The sequence below is a fragment of the Kogia breviceps genome, chromosome 4 (genome assembly GCF_026419965.1).
Source record: "Kogia breviceps isolate mKogBre1 chromosome 4, mKogBre1 haplotype 1, whole genome shotgun sequence".
Taxonomy (NCBI): domain Eukaryota; kingdom Metazoa; phylum Chordata; class Mammalia; order Artiodactyla; family Physeteridae; genus Kogia; species Kogia breviceps.
The window spans coordinates 11,473,065-11,497,957 of NC_081313.1; the positions used below are offsets into that span (position 1 = coordinate 11,473,065).

The following is a 24,893-nucleotide window of genomic DNA, read 5'->3' on the forward strand; positions in this document are numbered from 1 at the left end:
CTCTGTCTCTAGGTGCAGACTTCAGGCAAATATCATCTGCAAAAAGTGGTGAATGGGTCCTTATCTCTAAAAACAGTCAGGATTAAGTCTGGTAAAGAAGTTTCAGTGTTATATGTAACAAGCATTCTGCAAAATCCTTTATTTCACTGCAATATCCTCCAGCACACAGAGCAGGAATTAACAGACTTTGTTAAAGAGTAATCTTACTATAAATAAAGCAAGTGCTGTTTAGGTGATGAAGACCCAGGCCCCAGAAGCTACAAGGTAGTGTAACAAACCCACAAGGAATATGCCACAGATGTTCATTTGCCCATTCAGCTCACCCAGGGACCTAGCTTCCAGGAAATAGGTATTTTTTAAGTAGTCAAGGATTAAGTTATTTTCAAATCATTGTTCAAAGGAGCTCTCTACTCCACAGGACGAACGGATGGTCTGGTCTGCATCCACCAAAGATTGGTTGGGTGGTGGTTGCTACTAGAGCTGCAGGAACAGGAATTGCTGAGCTAAACTAAGCAGCTGTGAAGAGCCTGGAATTCTCCAAAACCCCAACGTTCTGCACAAGATGACTGATTACCCCCACTCTCCCCCAACGAACACACTACTCCCACCATGTCCATCAGACCTCAATCAGAAAAATCCACCCAGGGAATTCCCTGGTGGTCCAGTGGTTAGGACTCTGCACTTCCACTACAGGGGGCTACGCTTCAGTCCTTGGTCGGGGAACTAAGATTCCGCAAACCACAAGCCGTGCATCGAGACCAAAAATAAAAAATCCACCCAATTCCCAGATTACCCACAAAATTGCACATAGCACATTTAAGAAATCCAGAGGAGGATGGAGATAAAGGTGAGAATGAAGGAAAACCCATGATATCTCTTTTCAGAATTTCTGTATCACTGGTTTTTTGGTTTCGTTTATTTATTTATTTATTTATTTATGTTTGGCTGCGTTGGGTCTTGGTTGCTGTGCGCGGGCTTTCTCTAGTTGCAGTGAGCAGGGGCTACTCTTTGTTGCGGTGAGCAGGCTTCTCATTGCGGTGGCTTCTCTCGTTGCGGAGCACGGGCTCTAGACACGTGGGCTTCAGTAGTTGTGGCTCGCGGGCTCTAGAGCGCAGGCTCAGTAGTTGCGGCGCATGAGCTTAGTTTCTCCGCAGCATGTGGGATCATCCCGGACCAGGGATCGAACCCGTGTCCCCTGCGTTGGCAGGTGGATTCCCAACCACTGCACCACCCGGTAAGGTCTGTATCACTGTTTTAAAAGATCATTTGCACCTATCTTTGCTCTTAAGACTTTATCCAAAACAGATGAATATTTAACCTAATCTCTTTATACTTATTCATTTACTGACCATGTGCTAGGCCCTGTTTTACTTCTTTGGTGCCAGTGGCCTTAAAACTTGACTTTAAACATCTATTTTGAAGAAATTCCACTGCAAGAATACGTCTCTCTATCCTCTATCTGGGGGGATTCCCTTGTAATGGAGCTGGACTTTGTAACACACTTAATAAAGAACTGCCAAGTCATCGGTATTCCACTGCCATCTAATGTTATTTCCCAGTACTAAAAGGAGATCAAGAAGGTAAGACTACATTATTAGCCATTTTTAAATCTTTATGGTAAATTTAAAATATTAGCTCACTGGGTATATATTACTACATAGTTACTAAAACTCCCAGGATGAAACTTAACCAACCCCTCCTAAACCAACTATCACCATGGAGGCTGCTAGGTAATGACCCAGTTATTTCTTCAGATGCCTTAATTATCCCAGGAACACCAAAGCTCTTTTTTTTTGAGAAGTGGAAATCTATTTCTGTTATTCATTAACACCCTTAAAGTGTCTATAAGCCAATGATAGGGAAATGGGGCGTCACAAACACACGGCATTATGAAGGTCCTCAATGAAGGGCCAGTGGGCGCCTACTTTTTTCCTTAGCGGTGTCTGTCTACACATGCTTAGCTTTAAAATGGAAATCTAGAATTCTAACAAAGATAAAATTAGGTCCCAAAGTCATTATGAAGTTAATGAACAAATAGAACCATGATGCAGATGCTACAATAGGTTCCTAAAGAAGTTAAATATGCTGTGCTTTCATTACTCTAAGTTTTCTCTTTAAGCAGGTGGAACATATTTTCAAGGTAAATGAAGGGACTGGGAGGGGTTTCTCATTTTTAAGCTTCTAGGTCTCCGTAAGCCTGGGAAAAGGATACTAAATACCCAAGGGTTCTGAGATGAATTTTCTCAGCAAAAAGAAAATCAAATATTCCACCCACTTTATATCAACTGTGAAGGTAACAAAGTAGAGATGACATAGACTTTAGTCTCATGAAAAGACTGCTCAGTTAAATAAACCTTTATAATTGCCTAATACACTCAGCATTGGGCTAGACACAGACAGACATAGGTGTTTCCCCTAATAGCATGAGGGCAAAAATAAAATGAATCCTATAGTCCATCGTCAAAAAAAGTTTGAAAAGCATGAGCATGGCTACAAAAAGAGATTTGCTGCATGGGTGGTTCTGGAATCAGCTCTGCTCATTAACAGTCACACCCCCGTGCAGTAAGGTACCCAGAAGCCAGCTGTGATGCCCTAGCCTCTTGAGGTCTAGATGAACGTGGCCGAGCATCCATTCCATGACCTCTCCAAAACTTCAGTAGACCCCCAAGGGGCTGAAGGGCTCAAGATAACCCCAGCTCTGAGGTCCTTCCTCTAGGGGGTCCAGATGTACAACGCAGCCCACTGCTCAAATTCTAGGAAACAACAAAGTAGCTTGTGAATAGAGCAGACCCCATTGAGCAAAAGAAGGAAGACAGTTTCCCAATGAACCCTGGGCGTTCCCAGTCTCAGGCTCTCTGCTCATCCCTCGCCTGGGGGATTTTCCCATGACTCTTCCACTGCACTTGACCCAGCCCCCATCTGCAGGCATCCTCCAGCCTTTGTCCAGCCTCCATCTCTCCTCCACCCCTCACCCACCCAGACAGTGAGCCTGCCGTAAGCTCCTCTCCTGGGTTGTTCTGGCTTTGCCCTCAGGTCTCATCTCCTATCTCTAGTGACTTAACAAGAGTTTGTTTCTCCCAAACAAAGACAATTTCCTCCCTCAAAAGGAATTCCACCATTGATATAATTAATTATGTACTCTGGCCTTCCTGGAAAAGTACTATCATCCATTCTGCAATGGTCAAAATAATAGTATACATTAAAGAAAGGTAGACCTTTAAAATCATGACTATAAGAAACTTCAGCAAAATAGTCATATAATGAAGATAGTATCCTGTTGTAAAATGACTCGTTACTCATTACAAACATGAAAAGATATCTAACCCCAGACACAACAACTATGTATAATCAAAGTCTGCCATGACACGGAAAATAAGCTTAACCGTTCTTCATCATAATTAAAAGGAGCCACCATAGGGCTGACAGTCTTCGCCACTTATAAACTTCAATGGAAAAGGAGTCGTAACCTAGTTGGAGAGCAAGGACCTCATCTGAGAGCTCTTCGCCCAGCTCCGCCTCTTTGCTCCAAGACTGTTGCTCACCTAATCCCTCTGTCTGTTGCCCTTACCGCTTTGCCTGGAACATCTCTTCTCCCTGCATGGCTGGCTGTTCGTCTGTGCAGGTTCATTGTCACAATCCATCTCCAGCAGCATCTGTCCATCACACATGAGTGGCAGGGAACCCGTATCGATGCAGGTAGGCTGATCACATGCCAGGACCTCCCGGTCGCACGCTTGTCCTCCGACAAGCCTTGGAGTGGCTGATGGAGGCCAATTTTTTTATTTGCCCACACTGATTCCCCTGTGCTCTTCGTGCATTTTGAGGAACCACACGCACTTTTTGCTGAGTCGGCTTTCATCTTAACTCGTTTAGGATTTTCAGCAGTGTTTGGCATGCTCGTCTTCCCAATGAGGTGGTTAAACCTTTTTGAGAACAAAGACCTGTACCTTCAGTTTCTTTTACTTCCTCGCCACATTGCCTTGTAGAGCACAGCACGTGTAACATGCTTTTTTTAAAATAACTTTCTATTTTACATTGGAGTCTAGCTGATTAACAATGCTGTGTGAGTTTCAGGTGTGTAGCAAAGTGATTCAGTTATACATATACATGTATCCTTTTTCAAATTCTTTTCCCATTTAGGTTGTTACATAATATTGAGCAGAGTCACCTGTGCTATACAGGAGGTCCATTTCACAAATGATGCCTGATGCCTCACCACCGAAGCCACCCAAGGGAAAACTGGGACAAAGGCAATATTAGTCTTTAGCCCCTTCCTTCCTTCCTTCCTTCCCCCTCCTCTCTCCTTCTCCCCTCCCATCCTCCACCGGAGCCAAGAGCTCCCAAGTAACCCATTAAAGCACTTACTTAGGCCAGTGTGGGGTGGATCTCGATTTAGTGGGGTCTGAGGTTTACTCAAATAGGGTTCCCACATTAAGAAAGAGAAAACAGAATTATAAACACAAAATTAGACATTAAAGTGAATATTTACCTAGAAAGAAAAAATAAAATATAACAAATTACAAATTTTTTAAGGCTGCTAACACAAAAGCCAGGAAATAAATAACAGACTATTTGTATTAATTTCCTGGAAGACTTTTATGTCAAAATAGATATACATATAGATAGAGATATCGTTTTGGCCGAAAACTCCTTGATCTCCTCTTCTTACAACAACTTTGCAATGTCTTCTACAGAGTGAATGCAAAAATAATTTAGTCCTTCCTCCAGCAGGGATGATTGAAATTTGTCTTTTATTATGGAGAGACAGGGTACTCAAAACATGCAAGTTCCCAGACAGATGTACTGGCTATTTACAGTTTACAGGTCGGTACCCTACAAACACAGGAATTTTGATCAACTCTATTTTGCATAATTTCTATCATAAAGGAAAAAAATGTATCCTGTGTTTACAATTATATTATTACATTATCAAGAACAGTCATGACAGAAGAGAATTTGCATTTTTGAACAGACATTGATGAGAACCCAATCCTCTGCTTTGGGCACATTTGGTGATTAAGTGTTTTTCCTAGACTAGCTTCTGGCTCATCCATTGCAAACCTGGTTTCTCCTCCATGGAGCCCATCCTTCCAAGCTGGGCGCCACAGAACACCTTCACATTGAACATGACCTCAGCCCTGGACCTTTAGGTCATGAATCTGGCCAAGTGGACACAGCAGGAGGAATGCAGAGCAGAGACATACAGCAAAATATATTTCTGCGAGCTCTTTGATATATCCCCCCAAACCTACAGGAAATGTTCTCAACTCAGCTTCCCCTTGCATCTTAAAAATGCCTGTTGCCGTTCCAACTTCACCCAAGAACAAGGAAAGTTGAATGAAGGTGAAGTTAAAATGGAAAGAGACTTACTCAGTTCTTCGCCAATGGCAGTTAAGATATCTTACTTCTGCAAATTGTACAAAACGTACATCCATTGAACATATTCCTGGGTCCTCCCCGTGCAAGTGGGGGGCCTGAAACCTAACCTTCATTAGTTTCACTGTAAACCACTTCTAGAGTATCCTCACTAAGCTGGGGAAATGAATAACATTTATTAAGTGCCTTCTCTCACACTGTATTTTACATTTACTAACTCATTTCATTCTAAACATTATCTTGTGAGGAAGGGAATATTTCCATTTTATAGATGAAAACATTGAGGTGCGTGGAAGTTTCTCAGGGGACACCCAAAACAACTACTGCCATGACTGCTTCCAGTGAGGGAGCTAGTAGACAGGACTGGGATAAAGACAGGCTTTAAATTGTTTATGTCATTTGAGGGGTTTTTTCTTTATTTTCCATGACTATTGACTACTTCTTAAATTTAAAACTATATATTTTAAAGAAAAAAATAAGAATTCATACTAAAAGGGAAATTACTAATAATAGATTGATGCGGGCTTCCCTGGTGGCGCAGTGGTTGAGAGTCCGCCTGCCGATGCAGGGGACACGGGTTCGTGCCCCGGTCCGGGAAGATCCCACGTGCCGCGGAGCGGCTGGGCCCGTGAGCCATGGCCGCTGAGCCTGCACGTCTGGAGCCTGTGCTCCGCAACGGGAGAGGCCACAACAGTGAGAGGCCCGCATACCACACGCACAAAAATAGACTGATGCATTTTTACCACTGTTATGTGTTGAATTGTGTCCCTCCCAAAAAAGGTATGTTGAAGTCCCCCAAGACCTCAGGATATGACCTTATTTGGATATAGGGTCCTTGCAAACTGTACCAAGTTAAGACCAGGTCATTGGGATGGGCCCTAGTCCAATAAAACTGGTGTCCTTATGAGAGGTGGGCATTGCTCCCATTGAGAGGTGGGGTCTCTGCCATCAAAATGAGGAGGGAGGAAGTTGTGACTGTTTTGACCACAGCAGAAGTAACTCCCGTGTTTAGGTCATAAAGGTGATGCAACTTGGACACCCCAGGACACCAATGCATCACAAACTCTTAGTCTTTACCCAAATAAGCTAAACAATGTTCAGAAGTGGCCCACCCAGCTTTCAGCCCTCCAAGAGTAAGATTTTTTTATTTTTTCCAATGTCCAAGCAGTCCAAGCAAGTCTATGGCCACTCCCTTGGGGATGGGTGCAGGAGGCTTTGCCCACATCCCACAGCCAAGCCCTGCTGGCCCAACCTGGAGGCTGCTTCAAGAAAGGAAGACATTCTGACTCTCCATATTATCTCCCCTGGGGCAGAAATGTTGGCCCATGGGAACCCGATCATAATTCTACCACCCCATCTGGGGTAGGGACAATGGCAGGCTTTCTCTAAACGGCCTTATTAAAATAGCATAACCTCTGGGCAGCCATAAACTTTGTCAGGAATCTGACAAGCATCACATGTCCACCCTCCTTTCTCAATATGTATAATCCACCTCCTGCAAGACAGGCCCAAATCACTCACCCAGTTACTCAAAACCAGGAGGCGGCAGTCACAGTTTGTTCACCTCATCTGGTCCCCAAAGAAAAGGGGAGAATAATCGTTAACTGTGCAGTGAATGTTAGGGGAACTTCAAAATCATCCAGCGCAATTTGAGGAAAGGGTCCACAGGAAAGCATGCAATACATACTGTAGGAAGGGAGGTAGGGGAAGGGAGGGAGGAAGGAAAAAAGCAAGAAGAGATGAAGGAACAAAGTGAGGCGGGGGAGGAAAAATGGAGGCAGAAAAGAAAGTCAAATTCCCCAGCGCCCTTCCACACTACTCCAAACAAAGTAGGTACTTAAGGCAGTGTGTTTTGAATTGAACCAAACTGCTCAAGTATCCTCTAATTCTGTCTTTCCTACCCCAGCCTGACTCTCAAAGCATTTTCTCTAGAGAGGAGTTAATACGGAAAGAAAGCATTCATTCAGATTCTAACCAACAAACCACCCATGGGACCTGGTGATGGGGTGGGCCTGGCCCTGAGGGGAGGGGACACCTGGATCCAAGCATCATCTTGAATGCTGACCTCCTCCCAGGAGTGTCATGCAATAGCCTGGGAAACCAAAATATCCCTGGAGGGCAGTTTACTCTTGAGCTGAAGCTCTCGATTTTTATTCATAAACAAAGTAAGGAGTGAGCAGTGGTTCCGCCCTTTCTCTGTCTGTTAAAAGTAAGGCTACAGAGAGTAAAGCCAAATGCAAACAGCAGAGAGGTATAAATAAACAGCCTTGGCGCTCGGTGCCAGGAGAGAGCTTAGCATGACTAAAAGAGAAAATGTAACAGGTGAACTTCCTCCTGACATTCCTCCTGCAGCGGGAACCAATTCCTCGAAATAGCCCTATTCATAGCAGCCTTTTTCTAACGCTACACTAGCCTCAGACAAGGGAGATGAACAGCGTCCTCTACCCTCCCCAGGGAATTGAAAGCTCCGCAGCCCGTCACGTTTCCCAGCTGTAACAATTTATATCTCTCACTGTCCACTTGCTTTTATTTTTCCTAAATAATGTAACCACAGAAATCCATGTTGAAACTGGGCAGGAACTTGTGGGGCCCTTCTGGGTACAAAAGACCCTCCGTGTCCCCCATTTCTTGTTTGTAGGAAAGGCTTTAGTCTCCTAGACCTTCCCTGAGTTCCAAAGAGCAGACTTCAGCAGTTACTAATTAGGGAAGTGAGGGAATGCAGAAACAAAGGAAAAGCAGTCAAGCAAGAAAAGTAATGATACCTAAAACAGAGTCCTCGTCCTCCTCAAGGGATATTCATAACCATCTGACACGTATCTTTGAATTGTTCTGCAGAAACTAAGGTGGAGGTGGAGGAGGATGGAGGATGGAGGATGGTGGCTACATGCTGACCGCAAGCACGCAGATCCCAGACTGGTTGGAACCAGAAGGCTGATGATTAAGATTCCCAAAACATCACCCTGTTACCTCACCACCAACCAATCACAAGAAAATCCAGGAGCTGCATCCCTCACCCCAAACGTTGCCTTTAAAAACCCTCCCCTGAAAGCCATCAGGGAATATATATATATTTAACAGTATGTTTGCATTTTACTTGACTATATAATTTAAATATATACCAATAATTTATATTTAAATATATAAATATTTATAGATTTACCACATGTATATTCATTATGAAAAAATTTAAATAAAGGAAAAAAAAGAAAACTAAAATCTTCTTTAATGCCACCAGCCAGAGATCAATATTTTGGTATATGTCCTTTTAGTCTGTTTTCTATACATATTTACATACCTTTTTTATTTTTATAAAATTGGAATGATATTGTTTTAGTGGCCTACTTTCTTCAGCCCTAAAGTGAGCATAATTAATAAAACATAAGGGAGCTTCTCTGCTGGCACAGTGGTTGAGAGTCTGCCTGCCGATGGAGGGGACACGGGTTCGTGCCCCGGTCCGGGAAGATCCCACATGCTGTGGAGCGGCTGGGCCCGTGAGCCATGGCCGCTGAGCCTGGGCGTCCGGAGCCTGTGCTCCGCAACGGGAGAGGCCACAATAGTGAGAGGCCCGCGTACCACAAAAAAATAAATAAAATAATAATTTTTTTAAAAAATAAAACATAAGAATACTCTATAAGGCTAATAGCCATATTTTAATACTCTTACAGGGTTAAACTTGATAAATTTATGTAAGATTATATAATATATGGATTTTAAATTAAGGAATACAAAAAAGACATTGGTTTATAGGTAGCAGTTGCAATGCCATCTGTCATTTCAGGGTCTGTTTTTCTGGACAGAAAATGGGTAAAAGAGTCACTAAAAAGATTAAAGTGAACTAACGAGTATTTGTCTTAATGAAACACAAAGTAGATATATTGGAAATTCCAAGTATTTATGACATAAGTTATATGAAAATAAAAATATTAATATGAGGCTAGATGATCACAAGAATAAAACAGGTTGGGCTTCCCTGGTGGCGCAGTGGTTGAGAATCCGCCTGCCGATGCAGGAGACACGGGTTCGTGCCCTGGTCCGGGAAGATCCCACGTGCCGCGGAGCAACTAAGCCCGTGAGCCATGGCCGCTGCGCCTGCGCGTCCGGAGCCTGTGCTCCGCAACGGGAGAGGCCACAACAGTGAGAGGCCCGCATACCGCAAAAAAAAAAAAAAAATAAAAATAAAACAGGTAATTTTCTGTAAGGTAAATATCTACAGAGGGGAGGAAAATGTTGAAGTATTATATATATAAACTATACATTTCTCTTAAGTCAGTAATACAATTTGTTTATTAAATCATGACAGGATGCATATTTTATTGATTAGCAAAACATATTCCTATAGTAATATAGTTATAGATAGTGTAAATGATAAAATGTATAATGTAACCACAGAAATCCATATTGAAAATGGGCAGGACCTTGCCGGGCCCTCCTGCGTACAAAAGCCCCTCCGTGTCCCTAGTTTCTTGTTTGTAGAAAAAGCTTTCGTCTCCTAGATTGATATTCCCTGAATTCCAAAGGGCAGGAATCACTTTTGGAGATACACGCAAAAACAAGTACCTGGATTTTTTTCTTGCACTCCACAATATTCATTTAAGAGAGCGAGCAAAGCCAAATGAAGCGAAAGCTCATTTAAATGCACAGAGTTCGTTTCCGGCCCTTTCTCACCTGCTGTGCACTCAGGCAAAAGTAAAAGACACCAGGAAACTGCCCAATGGGGCTTCCTCTGCACCTCTCCCCTCTCCCTCTCTCCAAGGAAACTAAACACTGGCTTTTGTCCAAACCCAAGGGCTAAGGAGAGCTAGTTACAGCCAACAACTTCTACAAGAGCTGCCTCCGCCACACCGGGACCTATTTGATGCTCGCTATGGGTCAAGGGTTGCTTGGGTCCACGACGCAGCCCACTAGTGGCCTTTCCGCAGCAAGTTGAAGACAAAGGGGAGAGGTGGTCCCTGAACCTAGGCTGTTGTCTTTTACGAGTGCCCTGGCCTCCTGAGCAAAACACGACAAACTCAAAACCCGGCAACTCTAGCCCCTCAGGCTCACGAAGGCGCTTTCAGGACCCACGACCTGAAGCTCGCAAATGAAGCCCGCCCCGCCCGTGCGCGAACCCCGTGGAGCCGCGAGCACCCGGCAGCTGGGAGGCCGCGCATGTGCCGTGGCGGGGCGGGCCGGGCGTGGGAGCCGCGCGGAGCGAGCACGCACAGTACCAGCTTGTCCATGGCGCTGCCTTCTGGCGCTCCGCGGGGACACGCCACGGGTGGGGGCCAGCCGGCCCGCGCTGCTCCCCGGCGTCCGCTCGGACTGCTTCTCGCTCCGCTCACCGGGCTGTTTGCGGCTCAGGCGGTCGCCGTGGCGACGAGCTTTGCTCCGCCTGGACCGGGTTCCCTCCTCCCGCTGCTGGTACTCCAGCGCCTCCCCGGGCTGGGGGGTCCAGTGGCACTTACGCCGCAGCGAGCTCGCCGCCGGCTCCCGGAGAGCAGAAGTCCAGAGGTTTCGGCTACCGAGCCCCAGAAGCCATTTCTTGGCTGCTTTCCGTCCAGTTTCTGTTGGCTCTGAGCTGAATGTTCCTGCTAGCATCGACCAAGTCCCCTTGTTTGTAGTTTACCTTCTGAATTTTATGTTTCTAGCTTCAGGAGAAAAATTTTCTAAATGAGATTTAGAATGTTTCAACTTTAATTCGCACATCTTCCCACAGTCTTGACTCATACTTTGGTTCCTCTCGTTGTGTCCTTGTCAGGTATCTTCACAGCTGATTCTTCAGCCTAAAACTCACTGGAAATGTTTAACCTTGAGTTTTAACCTGGAGGTGCCAAAGATAATTTCCTAAATGCTGTCTACCTGTCAGAACAGTAGCTGCATTGGCATGTGTGAAGATTCCAGGAATTTTGCCCTAAACGACTTTACAAAGGAGAATATAAATATTTTATCTCTGCAAATTGTCCTCTCTCAGTGGGACTAGGCCTGACCTTTAGAAATATGTTTGCCACATGTGTCCGTTTATAGCTCTAGGAGCCACATTTTTAACAAGTAAAAAGAAACAGGTGAAATTATTTTAGCAATGTTTCATTTAACCCTATATATCCAAAATATTAGTTCAACATGTTATCAATATAACAATTATTCGTGAGATAGTTGAGATTCTTTTTATCAACTGTAACCGAGCAGGACCCTATGGGGCCTTCCTGGGACAGGCCTTCCCCCATATCCAATGCTTTAGCTCCTCTCTGAAGTACCTACGTATCTGATGCACATTTCCTGAGTTGTTTTGCAGATGTGAACCACGAACTTGCGTTAACTATACTACATCCTCAAATTTTTATGTGTATTTTACACGAACAGTAGGTTTCAGATCAGACCGGTCTCGTTTCAAATGCTCAGTAGTTAATATGACTGCTGGCTACTGTATTAGACAGTTCAAATCTACTAGACTATAAATTCTAGGGAGACCAGCTCCAAATCTCCATGGGAAGGAGAAGATTGCATCTGTTCATAAGGGCTACGAAATACCGATTAGCTCTTGAACAATTGTTCAAATTCTTACTAGGAAAAAAACCATTAAGCAGTACAAATTCTAAACACTCTTCAGAAACTAAGAAAATATTAAATGACTTTTTTTGGTTCTAGGGAGTGTCATCATCCTGTTTCTCTCAGTAGCATATTGTCAGAGTTCATTGTTCACCCAATAATCACCTTGGAAGATTTAAAACCAGGCCCTCAAGAAAAGAGTTATTCTTTTAACAGAGATGAAAACTCAGCTTGGCCAGGAAAGACAGCCCAGGAAGAGAGGGTGTCTGTAGTGGGTAGGTCTGAGAATGGGAAAAAAGAGCTAACACTCTTCTAGGTCATGATTGTGAGTTAAATCATATCTTAAGACACCCTCTAAACTTGGCCATTATCACTATTATCACTATATTACAGAGGAGACAGAGAGTTACCCAGGACCATGCCAGAAGAAGATTGCAACCCCTGAAACTTGGTTCCATCTGGTGTTTAACCTCTGGACTATACAGGCACCTCAGATGTATTGCAGGTTCAATTCCAGGCCACTGCAATAAAGCAAATACTGCAATAAAGTGAGTCACACGAAGTTTTTGGTTTCTCAGTGCATAGAAAATTTATGTCTATGCCATACTGGGGTCTATTAAATGTGCAATAGTATTATGTCCAAACAGTGTACATACCTTAGTTTAAAAACTTATTGCTAAAATATGCTAACCATCATCTGAGCCTTCAGCCAGTTGTAATCCTTTTGCAATAGTAACACCAAAGATCACCGGTCACAGATCACCATAACAAATATAATAATGATGAAGAAAAAAATAATAATGATGATGATGAAGAAGTCTGAAATATTTTGAGAATTACCAAAATGTGACACAGAGACACCAAGTGAGTAAAAGCTGTTGGAAAAATTGTGCTGTTAGATTTGCTCCACACAACGTTGCCATAAACCTTCACTTTGTAAAAAAAAAAAAAAAACGCACTATCTGCGAAGTCCTATAAAGCAAAGAGCAATAAAACAAGGTATGCCCGTGTTGAGGTGACAGAAGGTGAAGGTGAGGGGCTAGGAGGAGAGAGGGGCACCTCCAGAGATGATGACACAGCAACACAAGTCTGGCTGATTTCAGAAAGAAAGCCAGAGCTAACACTTTCAAAACAGTCCTGTAGTTCCCTGGTCTGTACCATCTTAGGCAAAACTATGAACTAGATATTTTTGTCTTTGGTCTTCTCTTCCTGCTAAAATTTCTTCTTTGCTTTCAGAGGAGTATACGTTGTTCAGGATCCCCAAGCTAGAGCAGACCTCCTTGGGTCTGGCCTGGGTCCCAGACCTTCCCTAGCTATAGGGGTCCATAACTTCTTGCCCAGGGCACCACCCTCAGAGGACACCCTTCTGGCTTCCTAATAGTCTAGATTAATCCCAGCAGTTAGTTGTTGCTGGGCAGATAGCTGTCTCAGCCCGTTCTCGCACCCCTCCTGTACCTGTTCTCTTAGACTTGACCTTCTGGAGATGGAGTCAGCCCATCAGTCTGTAGGACAGGAATAAAACACAGACCTACTAGAGCATGGCCTTGAGGATATGGGGAGGGGGAAGGGTAAGCTGTGGTGAAGTGAGAGAGTGGCAGGGACATATATACACTACCAAACGTAGGGTGGATAGCTAGTGGGAAGCAGCCGCAGGGCACAGGGATATCAGCTCGGTGCTTTGTGACCACCTAGAGGGGTGGGATAGGGAGGGTGGGAGGGAGGGAGACGCAAGAGGGAAGAGATATGGGAACATATGTATATGTATAACTGATTCACTTTGTTGTAAAGCAGAAACTAACACACCATTGTAAAGCAATTATACTCCAATAAAAATGTTAAAAAAAAAGAAGTATCATAGACTGGATAACTTATAAAGAACATAAACATTTCTCATAGTTCTAGGGGTTGGAAGTCGAAATTAAGGTGCCAACCTGGTCTGGTTCTGATGAGAGCTCTCTTCCAGGTTACCAGTGCTGACTTCTCATTGTATCTTCACATGACAGAAATAGACCTAGCGAACTCACTGGCCTCTTCTTATAAGGGCACTAACCCCATTTATGAGGGCTCCACCCTCATGACCTAATGAAGTCCCAAAGGCCCCACCTTTTAATAACATCATATTAGGATTAGGTTTTCAACATATGAAATTTAGGGGGGAACACAAATATTCAGTCCATTATAATGACCATCAGGGAACAGCCCTTTGAATTACAAAAATGATAGCTTTAATGTCTTTGAGTCTGAACCAACAATAGCAACTGCCACTTCCAGACCACTTGTTAGATGGGAAATTAAAGCTTTGTACATGGTGTTTTCTGTTCCCTGCAACTGAAAGCATTCCTAAGTGATATGGCAGCTGCCAACCATTAGATTTTTTGTGGGTCAATTTTATTTTACAAGCATGAATTATACATTGGACAGTCTCAAACTAGAGGTAACTTTCACCACTGTCCCAGCCTGAGGCAAGGAGGAGTGGCAGAAGTGAAACAATCCATGAATAAAACCTCTAGCTGGTTTTATTCAGATCCTCCCAAATACAGCTGCTGGGCAGGTGGCATCTCTTCTACTCCATGACCACCACCGTCTCCGTTGGTGTCCAGAATCCCAACTCTGTTTTGCAGGCAGGGGTTAAAAGGGCTTACAAATACCCGTGGATACTGAAGCAGGGATACCCTCCCTTTTGTTAAGATGAGCCAAGCCAAGCCTCCAGGCACAAGTGGGCATCAGTCCTGCTAGAAGTTGAGCAGGTGCCTGGAGGTGAGCCATCCTTTGGAGGATGGTAATGAGCAGGACTGCAGGCATGGCTCCTCTCCACAGGCATCATTCAGAGATGTTCCTGTAAGGATCTGTGGGTGTTGGCCAAGCCACTCTCTGCAGATGCCTTTTTCCCCTCTGGTCCTCCATGGTCCACGAAGCCCAAAGGCACCATCCTCGGGTGCCCTCCAGCCGCTCGGCTCTTCCACATGCTCCTTCCGGTCTCACCCAGCTCTGCTTCCCTGCTGGTAACAGCCAGGTGCACCAGCATGGCTGCTCCATAGAGTCTAGGCTGCTACATTCCTGCTAGTTTCCACAGGGGGGTGGTGCCCGAAGGCACTGTAGTGGGCATTTTTCCTCTTTGACCCCCATCCAATTCCCCTCCCTGTATTTGGAGAATTTCCCACCAAGCAGAGCTCTCTCTCCCATATAGAAGCCAAAAGTACCAAATATTCTCCTGACCTCCTCACCACTAGGGCACCAGCAGGTGACCCAGGAATGTGACCCAATCAATTGCATCAACCTTGGACTTGAACCAGGAGCTGATGACCCAAAGATGTGGGACGGTAGAGAATGCATTCTGGTGGAGAGTGTCAGCAACAACCCTGAGTAAATTTCCTAGCCAGTCGTGGCAGCAGTGGCCCCCTCAGCAGTGCATCCAGTAGTAGGTCAGGGAGGTAGCAGTATCCTGAACAGGCTGGTTTTGTGGCAGGTGTCTGACCAGCTCCTGGCTGCGGCTAACAGATCCTCTGGGCCATTTTCCAAGCATCACTGTCCAACTTTCTCAGCTATTCTGAGCCACCCAATTGTCCTTTTAATCCAGTCCTTTTTTCTTTTTCTTTTTCTTTTTCTTTGCTTCAGTCCAGTAAACAGAAAATTTGCAACAGTATATTTCTGTTGACTGCAATTGAGAACCATGATTTTGACAGCTGCACATTTAATACTGCCCCATCCTCTAAGTTCTCTGAACAACATTAACTTGAGGCTGGTGTGTGTGTAATGAGCTTTATTCAAGTTGGGAAATACTAATGAATAGAAGAATTACAGAAGGAAGGAAGGAAGGAGAGATTTAAAGTAACATAGGGCTGCCATGTCCTGTCTGCCTTCAGCTGCACATGGTGGGGTGTTGCTCCAGAACCTTGCTTCATACACTTCACAATTGGATGCATCCAGCACGTGCCCCAATGGAACAAGTTCTAAGCAACTCCTCCACATCTACTGCTGTCAATGACCGCATGACTCCAACTTTATAAAAAGCACCCAGGAGACTGCTTGTCTTCCACCGTGTGGATTAAAGGCTCTTGGCGCTCCAGCCAGGCGTCAGGGCTGTGTCTCTGAGGTGGGAGAACCAACCTCAGGACACTGGTCCACAAGAGACCTCCTAGCTCCACGCAATATCAAACAACGAAAATCTCCCAGAGATCTCCATCTCAACACCAAGACCCAGCTTCACTCAAGGACCAGCAACAAACAGTGCTGGACATCCTATCCCCAACAAAGAGCAAGACAGGTCTACAGTCCCATCCATTAGCAGAGAGGCTGCCTAAAATCATAATAAGGCTACCGACATCCCCAAACACACCACCAGACGTGGACCTTCCCACCAGAAAGACAAGATCCAGCCTCATCCACCAGAACAGAGGCACTAGTCCCCCCAACCAGGAAACCTACTCAACCCACTGAAGCAACCTTAGCCACTGGGGACAGCCACCAAAAACAATGGGAACTATGAACCTGCAGCCTACAAAAAGGAGACCCCAAACACAGTAAGATAAGAAAAATGAGAAGACAGAAAAATACACAGCAGATGAAGGAGCAAGATAAAAACACACCAGACCTAACAAATAAAGAGGAAATAAGCAGTCTACCTGAAAAAGAATTCAGAATAATGACAGTAAAGATGATTCAAAATCTTGGAAATAGAATAGAAAAATTGCAATAAACAGTTAACAAGGACCTAGAAGAAATAAAGAGGAAGCAAGCAATGATGAACAACACAATAAATGAAATGAAAAATACTCTAGATGGGATCAATAGCAGAATAACTGAGGCAGAAGGACAGATAAGTGACCTGGAAGACAAAATAGTGGAAATAACTACTGCAGAGCAGAATAAAGAAAAAAGAATGAAAAGAACTGAGGACAGTCTCAGAGACCTCTGGGACAACATGAAATGCACCAATATTCGAATTATAGGGGTCCCAGAAGAAGAAGAGAAAAACAAAGGGATTGAGAAAATATTTGAAGAGATTATAGTTGAAAAATTCCCTAATATAGGAAAGAAAATAGTCAATCAAGTCCAGGAAGCACAGAGAGTCCCATACAGGATAAACACGCCAAGACACATAATAATCAAACTGTCAAAAATTAAATACAAAGAAAACATATTAAAAGCAGCAAGGGAAAAACAACAAATAACACACAAGGGAATCCCCATAAGGTTAACATCTGATCTTTCAGCAGAAACACTACAAGCCAGAAGGGAGTGGCAGGTCATATTTAAAGTGATGAAGGAAAAATACCTACAACCAAGATTACTCAACCCAGCAAGGATCCCATTCAGATTTGATGGAGAAATTGAAACCTTTACAGACAAGCAAAATCTGAGAGAGTTCAGCACCACCAAATCAGCTCTACAACAAATGCTGAAGGAACTTCTCTAGGCAAGAAACACACGAGAAGGAAAAGACCTACAAGAACAACCCGAAACAATTAAGTAAATGGTAATAGGAACATACATATCGATAATTACCTTAAATGTAAATGGATTAAATGCTCCCACCAAAAGACACAGACTGGCTGAATGGATACAAAAACAAGACCCATATGTATGCTGTCTACAAGAGACCCACTTCAGACCTAGGGACACATACAGACTGAAAGTGAGGGGATGGAAAAAGATATTCCATGCAAACAGAAATCAGAAGAAAGCTGGAGTAACAATTCTCATATCAGACAAAATAGACTTTAAAATAAAAACTATTACAAGAGACAAAGAAGGACACTACATAATGATCAAGGGATCAATCCAAGAAGATGATATAACAATTGTAAATATTTATGCACCCAACATAGGAGCACCTCAATTCATAAGGCAAATGCTAACAGCCATAAAAGGGGAAACCGACAGTAACACAATCATAGTAGGGGACTTTAACACCCCACTTTCACCAATGGACAGATCATCCAAAATGAAAATAAATAAGGAAACACAAGCTTTAAATGATACATTACACAAGATGGATTTAATTGATATTTATAGGACATTCCATCCAAAAACAACAGAATACACATTTTTCTCAAGTGCTCATGGAACATTCTCCCGGATAGATCATATATTGGGTCACAAATCTAGCCTTGGCAAATTTAAGAAAATTGAAATCGTATCAAGTATCTTTTCCGACCACAATGCTATGAGACTAGATATCAATTACAGGAAAAGATCTGTAAAAAATACAAACACATGGAGGCTAAACAATACACTACTCAATAACGAAGTGATCACTGAAGAAATCAAAGAGGAAATCAAAAAGTACTTAGAAACAAATGACAATGGAGACACGACGACCCAAAACCTATGGGATACAGCAAACGCAGTTCTAAGAGGGAAGTTTATAGCAATACAATCATACCTTAAGAAACAGGAAGCATCTCGAATAAACAACCTAACTTTGCACCTAAAGCAATTAGAGAAGGCAGAACAAAAAAACCCCAAATTTAGCAGAAGGAAAGAAATTATAAAGATCAGATCAGAAATAAATGAAAAAGAAATGAAGGAAACAATAGCAAAGATCAATAAAACTAAAAGCTGGTTCTTTGAGAAGATAAATAAAATTGATAAACCATTAGCCAGACTCATCAAGAAAAAAAGGGAGAAGACTCAAATCGATAGAATTAGAAATGAAAAAGGAGATGTAACAACTGACTCTGCAGAAATACAAAAGATTATTAGAGATTACTGCAAGCAACTCTATGCCAATAAAATGGACAACCTGGAAGAAATGGACAAATTCTTAGAAATGCACAACCTGCCAAGACTGAACCAGGAAGAAATAGAAAATATGAACAGACCAATCACAAGCACTGAAATTGAAACTGTGATTAAAAATCTTCCAACAAACAAAAGCCCAGGACCAGATGGCTTCACAGGAAAATTCTATCAAACATTTAGAGAAGAGCTAACACCTATCCTTCTCAAACTCTTCGAACAGATAGCAGAGGGAGGAACACTCCCAAACTCATTCTATGAGGCCACCATCACCCTGATACCAAAACCAGACAAAGACGTCACAAAGAAAGAAAACTATAGGCCAATATCACTGATGAACATAGATGCAAAAATCCTCAACAAAATACTAGCAAACAGAATCCAACAGCACATTAAAAGGATCATACACCATGATCAAGTGGGGTTTATTCCAGGAATGCAAGGATTCTTCAATATACGCAAATCAACGTGATACACCATATCAACAAACTGAAGGAGAAAAACCATATGATCATCTCAATAGATGCAGAGAAAGCTTTTGACAAAATTCAACACCCATTTATGATAAAAACCCTGCAGAAAGTAGGCATAGAGGGAACTTTCCTCAATATAATAAAGGCCATATATGACAAACCCACAGCCAGCATTGTTCTCAATGGTGAAAAACTGAAACCATTTCCACTAAGATCAGGAACAAGACAAGGTTGCCCACTCTCACCACTCTTATTCAACCTAGTTTTGGAAGTTCTAGCCACAGCAATCAGAGAAAATAAAGAAATAAAAGGAATCCAAATAGGAAAAGAAGAAGTAAAGCTGTCACTGTTTGCAGATGACATGATACTATACATAGAGAATCCTAAGGATGGCACCAGAAAACTACTAGAACTAATCAATGAATTTGGTAAAGTAGCAGGATACAAAATTAATGCACAGAAATCTCTGGCATTCTTATACACTAATGATGAAAAATCTGAGAGGGAAATTAAGAAAACACTCCCATTTACCATTGCAACAAAAAGAATAAAATATCTAGGAATAAACCTAGCTAAGGAGACAAAAGATTTGTATGCAGAAAACTATAAGACACTGATGAAAGAAATTAAAGATGATACAAATAGGTGGAGAAATATACCATGTTCTTGGATTGGAAGAATCAACATTGTGAAAATGACTCTATTACCCAAAGCAATCTACAGATTCAATGCAATCCCTATCAAATTACCACTGGCATTTTTTACAGAACTAGAACAAAAAATTTCACAATTTGTATGGAAACACAAAAGACCCCGAATAGCCAAAGCAATCTTGAGAACGAAAAATGGAGCTGGAGGAATCAGGCTCCCTGACTTCAGACTATACTACAAGGCCATAGTAATCAAGACAGTATGGTACTGGCACAAAAACAGAAATATAGATCAATGGAACAGGATAGAAAGCCCAGAGATAAACCCACACACATATGGTCACCTTATCTTTGATAAAGGAGGGAAGGAAACACAGTGGAGAAAAGACAGCCTCTTCAATAAGTGGTGCTGGGAAAACTGGACAGCTACATGTAAAAGTATGAAATTAGAACACTCCCTAACACCACACACAAAAATAAACTCAAAATGGGTTAAAGACCTAAATGTAAGGCCAGACACTATCAAACTCTTAGAGGAAAACATAGGCAGAACACTCTATGACATAAATCACAGCAAGATCCTTTTTGACCCATCTCCTAGAGAAATGGAAGTAAAAACAAAAGTAAACAAATGGGACCTAATGAAACTTAAAAGCTTTCGCACAGCAAAGGTTACCATAAACAAGACCAAAAGACAACCCTCAGAATGGGAGAAAATAGTTGCAAATGAAGCAACTGACAAAGGATTAATATCCAAAATTTATAAGCAACTCAGGCAGCTCAATAACAGAAAAATAAACAACCCAATCCAAAAATGGGCAGAACTAAATAGACATTTCTCCAAAGAAGATATACAGATTGCCAACAAACACATGAAAGAATGCTCAACATCATTAATCATTAGAGAAATGCAAATCAAAACTACAATGAGATATCATCTCACACTGGTCAGATTGGCCATCATCAAAAACTCTAGAAACAATAAATGCTGGAGAGGGTGTGGAGAAAAGGGAACTCTCTTGCACTGCTGGTGGGAATGTAAATTGATACAGCCACTATGGAGAACAGTATGGAGGTTCCTTAAAAAACTACAAATAGGGCTTCCCTGGTGGCGCAGTGGTTGAGAATCCGCCTGCCGATGCAGGGGACACGGGTTCGTGCCCCGGTCTGGGAAGATCCTACATGCCGCGGAGCGGCTGGGCCTGTGAGCCATGGCCGCTGAGCCTGTGTGTCCGGAGCCTGTGCTCCGCAATGGGAGAGGCCACAACAGTGAGAGACCCGCGTACCACCAAAAAAAAAAAAAAAAAAAAAAAACTACAAATAAAACCACCATATGACCCAGCAATCCCACTACTGGCCATATACCCTGAGAAAACCATAATTCAAAAGGAGTCATATACCAAAATGTTCATTGCAGCTCTATTTACTATAGCCAGGACATGGAAGCAACCTAAGTGTCCATCAACAAGTGAATGGATAAAGAAGATGTGGCACATATATACAATGGAATATTACTCAGCCATAAAAAGAAATGAAACTGAGTTATTTGTAGTGAGGTGGATAGACCTGGAGTCTGTCATACAGAGTGAAGTAAGTCAGAAAGAGAAAAACAAATACCGTATGCTAACACATATATATGGACTCTAAGGGAAAAAAATGTCGTGAAGAGATTAGTGGTAGGACGGGAATAAAACACAGACCTACTAGAGCATGGACTTGAGGATATGGGGAGGGGGAAGGGTAAGCTGTGATGAAGTGAGAGAGTGGCAGGGACATATATACACTATCAAACGTAAATTAGATAGCTAGTGGGAAGCTGCCGCATAGCACAGGGAGATCACCTCTGTGCTTTGTGACCACCTAGAGGGGTGGGATAGGGAGGGTGGGAGGGAGGGTGATGCAAGAGGGAAGAGATATGGGAACCTATGTATATGTATAACTGATTCACTTTGTTGTAAAGGAGAAACTAACACACTATTCTAAAACAGTTATACTCCAATAAAGATGTTTAAAAAAATAAAATAAAATAAAAATAAAGTAACGTAGAAAATGTAAACTTCTCAGATTTGGGGGGCCATTTTTTTTTAATCTTTATTGGAGTACAGTTGCTTCACAATGTTGTGTTAGTCTGTGCTGTACAGCAAAGTGAATCAGCTATATGTATACATATATCCCCTCCTTTTTGGATTTCCTTCCCATTTAGGTCATCACAGAGCATTGAGTAGAGTTCCCTGTGCTATACAATAGGTTCTCGTTAATTATCTATTTTATACATATCAGTGTATATATGTCAATCCCAATCTCCCAATTCCTCCCACCCCTCCTTCCCCCCTGGGGAGCCAATTTTAAAGAGTTAAGCTCTTCAAAGGGAGTTTCCTCCTAGGGAAAAGGGGAGCAGTTTGCAAGTTCCTAGCCTTCTTTACCAATTTCAAAGGTGTAGCAGTCAGAGTTCTACCAGAGAAACTGAACCAGGAGAATACACACGAATATAAACACATGCACACACACATGCACACACACACCACACAAATAAACTATATACATTTATATATAAAGAGATCTGTTTCAAGGAATTGGCTTCCACAGTTGTGAGGGCTGGCAGGCCTAAAATCCTTAGGGCAGGCTGTCAAGATCAGGCTGGAAACTCCTGGGCTGGGGTGGAAGCCAGAGCCCACAGGCAATTCCTTCTTCCTCAGGGAAATCTCAGCTTTGCTCTAAGGACCTTTCAACAATTAATCAGTTGCTCAACAGCAATCTGATACAAAACAAACATAAGACAGATGTATTTTGCAGTGCATTCTTTGCAAAATTTTAGGGATACAAATACTTTTATAATTAAAACTTAGACTTTGCACTAAAAATAAAATCTTATAATATGGTAAGCAACACACACAGGATGAATGCTTTTTCTTATCTGAGAAAACATAAAATTACCACAGGATTAAACTGAAAAGGTACGCACTGAAAAAGAAACAGGAAAGAATTTTCCATTGTATCGTATATTTATAGAATCATGTTTTACCAAAATATTTCTATCTAAAGATGGAGAAAATATTACCTATAAAACCAGTAGACAGACCTCAATATCTAATAGTAAAATGTAACAAGTGGGGTGTGCAATTACAATGTGTTAAATGCTAGCATCGAATGTATGTAATAAAACTACACCTATTTTTTGCCAAAGTGCAATGTTCTAATCAAATAATGACGCTTTATAAAAAATTTACATTTTAATCAAAACAATATTTTCCACCTATAGCTGAATATAGCCAATTCATTACTTAAATGTTTGAAAAAACTTAACGACGAAAATCAAAAATGGTATAATTGCATGAAGAGTTTCTCGTTATTTAAATTGCCTTTACACTTTGTATTTTAGTTTGGGCCTTTGGGTATGGCCTTAGATTATCAAAAACAAATGAGATAGTCTATCAAAGAAACAGCTGCTTTCTGGTATTTGGATGACCTCACTAATAATTTTTAATATTGAAGTGTTAAAGCAATTTCTTAGTCAAATTGAAAAGAGCATGTGTCAAAGTTTTATTTAAAATTTTCCACAAGAGAAGAGCCAGCCAATTCAAAGATATCCCTTCTGTTAGAGATATTTATAGAAGAAAAAAAAAAATTTGGCTGTTAAGAAAAATTTTCCAAAACTTGGAAATAAGAAAGAAAGAAACTTGTGTGACTTTTCAGTCTTATTAGAGTAGAAAATCATTTAATAACTGGTCCACCCAAGGATTATTTAATTCTTCAGAAGAATGCATCTGTGTCTGAATTATTACCATTAATTAGAGAGCAGACTGTGAAGTTACAGGTTAACTCATAGGTTTCTGTCCTGTACAAATGAAATGATTCCTGTCTGGGAGAAAATAGAATCACAAAAGTTACCATTTTATTGTCATGTAGGACATTAACCAGTTTTGCATTCTTAAGTCAGCATTCCTCCATTGATGATATTCAATATTTTCCATAATTTTTAAACTAGCTGGATCTCTCATTAATGTGTTAAATAAATCTGTGACACATGCTGTTTTATATTTATGTAAGAATTAAGAATCATGCTTTTAGATGTTTTGAGTTATACTTCAATATGATACAATATAAAATATTCATGGTGGCCTCAGACTCCTATAAAGGCAGATGGTCAGTTGGGTGGGTAGGTAGGTACATAACTTTCCAAAAGGATATCTTAACGTCCTTAAAGTCTATCAGAAAATTGCTCTGGAATGCTAATTTTTTCTCAGGAGTTATAAATTATGTGTGCAAGAAAAATGTATGTACCAGATCTTGTTTGAGACAGTTTGCTTTCTGAGTTGCCTTTTTAAATTTGGGAAACATTATGTATATCGTCTACCATCAATAGACAGTAATAACCATAGAATTACACTCTTTCACAGGATTATACTGGGGGAGGAATATCAGGAAGAAAAATGCCAGAGAATTCTTAGAATTGGGCACTCAGAAAATTTCTCCTGCCAATAAAGAGGAGACTTTAACGCATGACTCTGACATACTTCACGGTCTGTATTCTCCTTTATGAAAACTCAAGCCAGAAAGGGAAAGTGAATTTCAAAATGTCTCATCTTTGTCAAGTTGTTTTGATGAAATGAACAGAAACCCACTCGAATGGGTTTAAGCAAAGAGGAGGATGGAAAGGAGGATACGGGGGTATCTCAGTATCCCCGGGCAGAATGGAAGCAACCAGCAGGCAACTCTGTCCCCTCAGTGGGACCTGCTCCCTAGCTCCTGCCTCTCTCTATGGCTCTCCCTAAAGAGCTTTGCCTCTCTGTGCAATCGGCAGGAGGTTGCTGCCCCAGGACGCCCCAGTTTACAAGTCGTCAATTCAAGCGCCCAGCAGAGACAGACAGACAAGAATGCCTTAACCCCAGTTCCTGGAGAGAGAGTTTTGGATCTCATTCCCACCCTGATCCAATCAGCTCTGGCCAGCAGGGTCCACAGGACCTAGAAGGGCCTGGAATAGACAGACACCCAGGAGGAGTCACTACAATCCAAGAGCATCCTCTCCAAGGATGTGAAAACGTTCTTCTCACTTTTCCAACCTCCATCTCACACCATAACATTCCGTGTATTTCTTCATTCATTCATCAATCAAACATGTTGTGAATAC

General features: G+C 42.1%; 1 protein-coding gene across 1 annotated transcript in view; it reads right to left on the reverse strand.

Moving 5' to 3' along the window:
* The window catches only part of DNAH5 (dynein axonemal heavy chain 5), a 262,494-nt gene extending 251,716 nt beyond the window's left edge, over positions 1–10,778 (reverse strand). Inside the window, exon 1 of the mRNA XM_059062876.2 lies at positions 10,584–10,778. Within this exon, the coding sequence (XP_058918859.1) occupies positions 10,584–10,595 (12 nt within the window). The 5' untranslated portion in view covers positions 10,596–10,778. The remainder of the gene's footprint in view (positions 1–10,583) is intronic.
* Positions 10,779–24,893: the final 14,115 nt, after the last annotated feature.